The sequence below is a fragment of the Haematobia irritans genome, chromosome 3 (genome assembly GCF_050003625.1).
Source record: "Haematobia irritans isolate KBUSLIRL chromosome 3, ASM5000362v1, whole genome shotgun sequence".
In the NCBI taxonomy this organism is placed as follows: Eukaryota; Metazoa; Arthropoda; class Insecta; order Diptera; family Muscidae; genus Haematobia; species Haematobia irritans.
The window spans coordinates 74,817,096-74,825,350 of NC_134399.1; the positions used below are offsets into that span (position 1 = coordinate 74,817,096).

At 37.8% G+C, this 8,255-nt stretch overlaps 3 protein-coding genes across 3 annotated transcripts; all 3 read left to right on the forward strand.

The window, feature by feature from the left end:
* The first annotated feature begins 1,519 nt into the window (after window positions 1-1,519).
* On the forward strand, window positions 1,520-4,237 carry LOC142230992 (uncharacterized). Its single transcript, XM_075301610.1, has one exon. It carries the CDS (start codon window positions 1,520-1,522, stop codon window positions 4,235-4,237), a length of 2,718 nt encoding a protein of 905 aa, XP_075157725.1.
* Window positions 4,238-4,504: 267 nt separating this feature from the next.
* LOC142230993 (uncharacterized) lies at window positions 4,505-5,077 on the forward strand. Its single transcript, XM_075301611.1, has one exon. It carries the CDS (start codon window positions 4,505-4,507, stop codon window positions 5,075-5,077), a length of 573 nt encoding a protein of 190 aa, XP_075157726.1.
* A 74-nt stretch (window positions 5,078-5,151) lies between these two features.
* On the forward strand, window positions 5,152-6,357 carry LOC142230994 (uncharacterized). The gene has a single exon (XM_075301612.1). The coding sequence runs from the start codon at window positions 5,152-5,154 to the stop codon at window positions 6,355-6,357; it is 1,206 nt and encodes a 401-aa protein (XP_075157727.1).
* The last annotated feature ends 1,898 nt before the right edge of the window (window positions 6,358-8,255 follow it).

Consider the following 8,255-nt stretch of genomic DNA (forward strand, 5'->3'; position numbering starts at 1 on the left):
GGACTTTAATTCGTGACCACCCTCAAAAAATTGAAAAGTCCACTCAAAACCTAAAAAAATTGAAATTTTTATATGAAAAACTTCTTTTGCCCATATTTCCTTAAATATGCGTCCTAGAGCGAAAAGGACTTTAATTCGTGACCACCCTCAAAAATTGAAAAATCCACCCAAAACCTAAAAAATTGAAATTTTTACATGAAAAACTTCTTTTGCCCATATCTCCTAAACTATGCGTCCTAGAGCGAAAAGGACTTTATTTCGTGACCACCCAAAAAAAAATTGAAAAATCCACCTGTTGAGTGGCCAACTAAAATTTAGCTTTTTGAATTCCCACTCATGGCCCTATATTACATCGATCCGGCAACTCATTCTAATTGACAACTGTCATTTGCAATAAGCCATACTCTTCCATTTTGAAGTAAACTCCAAGAAGACCGGTCACAAAGAAGGAGAAGTAAACTCTTAAAACCATTGTATTCTTTTATGAAAATTAGTGCCAGGCTAAATTTAAGTCAAACACAATTGTAATAAAAAATAATTATTTACAATTTGAATTAAAATAATATAAACTAAAATTGTTTTAGATTTTAGCGCAGTCTCTAGTGGATTAAATAAAATTGGATTACGCTCAAAATAAGTGTTTATTTTGTCGGGCGCTACACCTCATAATATTCTAAAATAATTGTGTCTGTTTCAACGCTGGAGTGTAACATCCAAGAACATCAAAAATGGTTAATCCGGATGAAGAAAGTATGAAAACTGGTAGACCCAGAAATTTAAGTATCGCCGGCAGCGATTGCGTAACAAACAGTCCACATGCAATAGTCACCGTAACATCTACCGTTACATATTCTAATCTGTCTTTGCCTCCCTCCTCTGCGACCACGATCAACCAGACGTCGATTACCAATGTCACTGCGGCCACTGCTAATGCAAATATTGCTGACGACACAGTCATAAATATAGGTGATGGCGTGTCCACATTTGCAAACACCCAAGTATGGCAGGCGCAGTATCAAAATAGTAGGGTAATAAATGGAACTTCAATGCCTCTGTCTTTCCCAAATACATCAAATGAAACCAACTCCTTTTATGCAAATATTTCGCACGGTCTGCCAAATTCCACAATCGTAAGTAGTTCGCAAAACATAAACTATTCAACCCTGTATGGACAGCAAGGAAATAATTTCTTAAGCTCCACTCAAATACATAACGGTACTCATCAACCAAATTTTGTCATCGAAAATAGAAATCTACAAATTCCCTTTTCAATAGCAGTAGACAACTCCAACAACAATTTTGCTTGCCAGAATGAAAGAAGATACGAAAGAACAAATTGTGCGCTTGACACTCAACAGAACCACAGTTATTCCTCTGCTCCGTCTCGCCCCCCGCGATTGCAGTCAGTGGGTCGAACACACACATTCCCTCTCTTGCTAGATCTGCTGCGTCAAACATGTTTGAAGGAACCCAAATATTTTCTCAGCCTATACCTACGGCAACATACGCACAACCCGGTATGACGTTTAATAATGCACACACATTGCCCAACAACAACAATAGGTATTTGCAATTTAACAACACCAGCTCAGCGGATACTTCGATGTCTTCCTCACAAATAGCAGCACGTCAGGTGATCTCCAAAGATTTGCCAAATTTTTCTGGTAGGCCAGATGAATGGCCTGTGTTCATTACCAATTATAATCAATCCACAGAGCGCTGTGGATTCACTGATCAAGAGAATTTGATCCGCCTGCAGAAATGCTTGAAAGGCCCAGCGTTAGAAGCGGTAAGAGGTAAATTGATGATGCCGTCGACGGTTAGCCAGGCCATAGAAACTTTGCGAATGCTTTTTGGAAGACCTGAAGTGATTCATCATGCTCTGCAGGCCAAACTTAGAGACGAGCCAAAAGTTCGTGTTGAAAATTTGAATACCTTAATTTCATTTCACTGTATGTCAGGTGTTCGAGTGAATCTTTTGGTCTTTGATGAATGGTTGTTTAACCTTGCGACTTGTGCTAGTCAAGTCACAACCTTTGACGCAAAATTTGATTCTAGCGAATACAGAAATAGCCGAAAAGGTGCAAAGGAAAGTTTGATGTTTCACGATGTAGAAAAAACAAAAGAAGACACACCGCAAAATAAATCCGTAACAAATAAGAAAGAAAATATTTGTACTGTGTGTCTTAAATGTGGTGGTGAACACAAACTTTCAACATGCTCAGATTTTATTTCGCTTAAACACAACGACCGCTGGCAATTTGTTAGACAAAACAAGTTGTGTTTTCGCTGTTTTGGCAAACATTCCCTTCGTAGGTGCTATTCTAAAAAGCCTTGCGGCACCGACGGTTGCAAGTTACCACACAATTTGCTGCTTCATACAAAACCTCAACAATTGAACACGAATGGTGGACAGGAGTCTCCTGTGTTATTCCATGCAGGGGAAAAGAAGGAGGCTGTTTTTCGGTATGTGCCTATAACTTTGTATGGCAATAATATTAGTCTTGATACATGGGCCCTAATTGATGAAGGTGCAGGCTGCACATTAGTAGAAGATGAAATTGTAAATCAACTTGGAATTGACGGCCCTTCAGAAGAATTATGCTTACGCTGGACAGGCGATGTGACAAAAACATATACGACATCTAAGAAGGTATCTATTTACATTTCATCTCGCGAAAAGGGCTCAATGAAACATAAATTATTAAATGTCCGTACAGTGGAAAAACTTGATTTGCCAGAGCAAACTCTTGAGTCATCGACAATAAATTCGTGTGAGTATCTTCGTAATTTGCCAATCACTCCATATACAAAAATAAAGCCGCGTGTTATAATTGGATTAGACAACGCAAAACTCGGTGTCCCATCAGAAATTCGAGCGAGTGACGACGGCGAATTAATGGCTGCGAAATGTAAACTTGGTTGGACAGTATATGGTCGCAAATATGTTGAATTCGCTTCAGACCATTGTATTTTTCATATTTGCGAGTGTAAATGCTCTTCCGGCGAATTAGAAAAAATTGATGAACTGATGCAAGAATATTTTTCTTTAGAGTCTTTAGGCGTTTCAGTATCGACGAAACCTCTGACATCTGTTGACGACGAGCGTGCGTTGAAAATAATGGATGCAACGGCAGTATATGATTCTAAAGAAAAGAGATGGGCGGCCGGTCTATTATGGAAATTTGATAGAGTAGAATTGCCGAATTCGCTTCCAATGGCCAAAAGACGTTTAAAATGTCTTGAAGCAAAAATGATGCGAGAACCTTCTCTAAAAGAATTTCTGGTAGAGAAAATAAAAGATTATGAAAACAAAGGTTACGTCAGAAAATTACACAAAAACGAGGTGACTTCGGGTGGCAAATCTTGGTACATACCAATTTTCACTGTAACCAATATTAATAAAAATAAAACCAGACTTGTATGGGACGCCGCAGCAAAAGTAAATGGTGTTGCTTTAAACTCATGTTTGCTTAAAGGTCCAGATCTGTTGAAATCATTAGTTGGTGTGCTTTTACGTTTTAGAGAAAAGCCAGTAGCTCTGTGTGGTGACATTCGTGAAATGTTTCACCAGATAAAAGTCATAAATGAAGATCAAAAGGCTCAAATGTTTTTGTGGCGTGGTGGGGACACCACAGCTGATATTGATGTTTATTGTATGCAGGTAATGACTTTTGGAGCTTCGTGTTCACCGTCACTAGCCAATTACATAAAAAGCAAAAATGCAAACCGCTTCGTCGAAAAATACCCATCAGCTGTAAATGCAATTCTGGAGAATACTTTTGTTGACGACTGGCTCCAAAGTTGTCAGACTGAGGAGGAAATGGTACAGCTTGCTGAAAAGGTTAGATATATCCACAAAGACGGTGGATTCGAGATGAGGAATTGGATTTCCAACTCCCCCCGTGTTTTGGAAAAACTTACTGGAAACAAGATCAAATCCAACAAATGTATTCAACAAGGGCACAACGGACAGGAAAAGGTATTAGGTATTTGGTGGCTTCCAAATTCTGATGAATTTACCTTTATACAAAAAATAGATTTAAGATCACTTTTCGACAAAACTCAAGTCACAAAGAGGCAAATTTTAAGAGTGATCATGAAAATATTCGACCCTTTAGGATTTTTGGGCTACTACATAATATTTGCTAAAATTATTTTACAAAATGTTTGGCGTTCTGGTGTTTCATGGGACGAGCCTATCAAACCTGATGAGCTTGAAATGTGGCTGCACTGAATTAAATACATAAATTTTGTTAGCTACGTTCGCATTCCAAGATGCTACCCGCTAGTAAGCGTCGGCAAAAACATTCAGCTGCATATTTTTGTAGACGCCAGCAATAGTGCATATGCTGCTGTAGCTTATATTCGTGCTCAACTTGGTACTGACGTAAAATGTTCATTGGTTGCTTCGAAGACTCGTGTAGCACCGCTAAAACCAATTTCAATACCGAGGATGGAACTTATGGCAGCAATTGTTGGTCTTAGATTGTCGAAGCTCATAATGGCGGAGATGTCCATAAACATCGAAAAGAGATTTTTCTGGTCTGACTCAAAAGATGTATTGTTTTGGATTCGTTCCGATGCAAGAAAATTCAAACAATTTGTAGCCCTTCGCATTGGTGAAATTCTTGAAAAATCTAAAGTCAGTGAATGGCGATGGGTTCCCTCTGCAGAAAATGTTGCGGACGAAGGCACGAAGTGGTCCACAACTCCAAAATTCGATAATAATATTCGATGGTTTACAGGTCCCGATTTTCTGCTTGAAGATGAACAATTTTGGCCTACAACAACTTTCAACAAATCGGATAATAGAAACTTCGAGTTACTTTGCCATTTTGAAGAAAATCAGAAAACCGTATCGACGTTGGCAGAAATATCACCGGACCCCACACGATTCAGCAGATGGGAAAAACTTCGACACACTCAACTATATATTTTGAAATTTTTAAAATTGATTTCTAAAGAAAAAGAAATGTCATCTCTTCTCAATATGCTTACAGAGGTAATCAACATTCGTGTAGTCGAGTCAATTATTTTTCGTAACTGTCAGGAAGAGTCATTTGGTGAAGAATAAACTCATTGAAATCCGAAGGTAAGCAGATTAGCCGAAAGAGCATATTGTTTAAGTGTTCGCCGTATTTAGATAGTATGGGTGTGCTGCGAATAAAAGGGCGAATTGACGCAGCAGAGGGTGTAGCAGTTGATACAAAACGACCAATAATATTACCACGAAAGCATGCTGTAACCAACCTTGTTGTTGATTTCTACCACAGACGATTTCATCATCACCACAACGAAATTGTGGTGAATGAAATGCGACAAAGATTTTGGATTCCAGGCTTAAGAGCAGTTGTTCGTTCTGTATCGAGTGTTTGTCAAATTTGTAAAAACAAACGAGCAACTCCAAACCCCCCTGAAATGGGAGAATTGCCACCAGAAAGGTTGATGCCATACACTAGACCGTTTACATACACCGGCATAGATTTTTTCGGACCGCTAGAAGTTGCAGTTGGTCGTCGACGTGAGAAACGTTGGGGTGTTTTATTTACATGTCTCACCGTGAGAGCAGTGCATATAGAAATTTCTCCATCATTGTCTACTGATGCATTCATGTTGGTGTTTAAACAATTTGTCAGTCGACGAGGAACACCACATAAAATTATATCGGACAACGGTACCAACTTCCGTGGTGCAAGTCGTTTACTACAATCTGAGATAGAAAAGTTGTCCACAGAAAATCTAAAGCGAAATCATCCTGGAATTGAGTGGTGTTTCATACCCCCAGCCTCTCCCCACATGGGAGGCGTGTGGGAGCGAATGGTTCGCTCAGTAAAATCAATCTTAATGGACATTTTGCCACAAACCGGTTTGAGAGAGGATGTGCTGAGAGCGGCTATGGCAGATGTGGAGAATATTATAAATACAAGACCACTCACATATGTACCATTGGAGTCAGCTGATGCCGAGGCGCTCACACCCAACCACTTTCTCGTTGGTTGTTCTAGTGGAATAAGAGAAAAGGGTAGCGAGGAGGCGAGTGGAAATATTTTGCTTAAGAATTTTAAGATTGCCGGTCAATTGGCAGACCAATTTTGCAAACGTTGGTTGCGTGAATATTTGCCGTGCCTTACTCGTCGTTCGAAATGGTTTTCAAAGAGTCCAAGTCCTATTGAAGTTGGTGACATTGTTGTTGTGGTGGATGACACAAGTAAGAGAGGATCGTGGTTAAAGGGAATTGTTGTGGATGTACATAGAGGCAAAGACAATCAAGTTCGCAGCGCAGTGGTGAAGACAATCAAAGGACTTATAACTAGACCTACTGTGAAATTAGCTAAATTGGACGTTTTGAAGTAAACATCATGCTGATGCTGCCTGAAGTTTACGGGGAGGGGAATGTTGAGTGGCCAACTAAAATTTAGCTTTTTGAATTCCCACTCATGGCCCTATATTACATCGATCCGGCAACTCATTCTAATTGACAACTGTCATTTGCAATAAGCCATACTCTTCCATTTTGAAGTAAACTCCAAGAAGACCGGTCACAAAGAAGGAGAAGTAAACTCTTAAAACCATTGTATTCTTTTATGAAAATTAGTGCCAGGCTAAATTTAAGTCAAACACAATTGTAATAAAAAATAATTATTTACAATTTGAATTAAAATAATATAAACTAAAATTGTTTTAGATTTTAGCGCAGTCTCTAGTGGATTAAATAAAATTGGATTACGCTCAAAATAAGTGTTTATTTGGTCAGGCGCTACACCTCATAATATCCACCCAAAACCTAAAAAAATTGAAATTTTTATATGAAAAACTTCTTTTGCTCATATCTCCTTAAATATGCGTCCTAGAGCGAAAAGGACTTTAATTCGTGACCACCCTCAAAAAATTGAAAAATCCACCCAAAACCTAAAAAAATTGAAATTTTTATATGAAAAACTTCTTTTGGCCATATCTCCTTAAATATGCGTCCTAGAGCGAAAAGGCCTTTAATTCGTGACCACCCTCAAAAAATTGAAAAATCCACCCAAAATCTAGAAAAATTTAAATCTTTATATGAAACACTTCTTTTGTCCATATCTCCTTAAATATGCGTCCTAGAGCGAAAAGGACTTTAATTCGTGACCACCCTCAAAAAATTAAAAACTCCACCCAAAACCTAAAAAAATTGAAATTTTTATATAAAAAACTTCTTTTGCCCATATCTCCTTAAATATGCGTCCTAGAGCGAAAAGGACTTTAATTCGTGACCACCCTCAAAAAATTGAAAGATCCACCCAAAACCTAGAAAAATTTAAATTTTTATATGAAAAACTTCTTTTGTCCATATCTCCTTAAATATGCGTCCTAGAGCGAAAAGGACTTTAATTCGTGACCACCCCAAAACAATTGAAAAATCCACCCAAAACCTAAAAAACTTTAAATTTTTATATGAAAAACTTCTTTTGCCCATATCTCCTTAAATATGCGTCCTAGAGCGAAAAGGACTTTAATTCGTGACCACCCCAAAAAATTTGAAACATCCACCCAAAACCTAAAAAAATTGAAATTTTTATATGAAAAACTTCTTTTGCCCATATCTCCTTAAATATGCGTCCTAGAGCGAAAAGGACTTTAATTCGTGACCACCCTCAAAAAATTGAAAAATCCACCCAAAACCTAAAAAAAATGAAATGTTTATATGAAAAACTTCTTTTGGCCATATCTCGTTAAATATGCGTCCTAGAGCGAAAAGGACTTTAATTCGTGACCACCCTCAAAAAATTGAAAAATCCACCCAAAACCTAAAAAAATTGAAATTTTTATATGAAACACTTCTTTTGGCCATATCTCCTTAAATATGCGTCCTAGAGCGAAAAGGACTTTAATCCGTGACCACCCCCAAAAAAATGAAAAGTCCACTTAAAACCTAAAAAAATTGAAATTTTTATATGAAAAACTTCTTTAGCCCATATCTCCTTAAATATGCGTCCTTGAGCGAAAAGGACTTTAATTCGTGACCACCCTCAAAAAATTGAAAAATCCACCCAAAACCTAAAAAAATTGAAATTTTTACATGAAAAACTTCTTTTGCCCATATCTCCTAAACTATGCGTCCTAGAGCGAAAAGGACTTTATTTCGTGACCACCCAAAAAAAAATTGAAAAATCCACCCAAAACCTAAAAAAATTGAAATTTTTATATGAAAAACTTCTTTTGCTCATATCTCCTTAAATATGCGTCCTAGAGCGAAAAGGACTTTAATTCGTGAC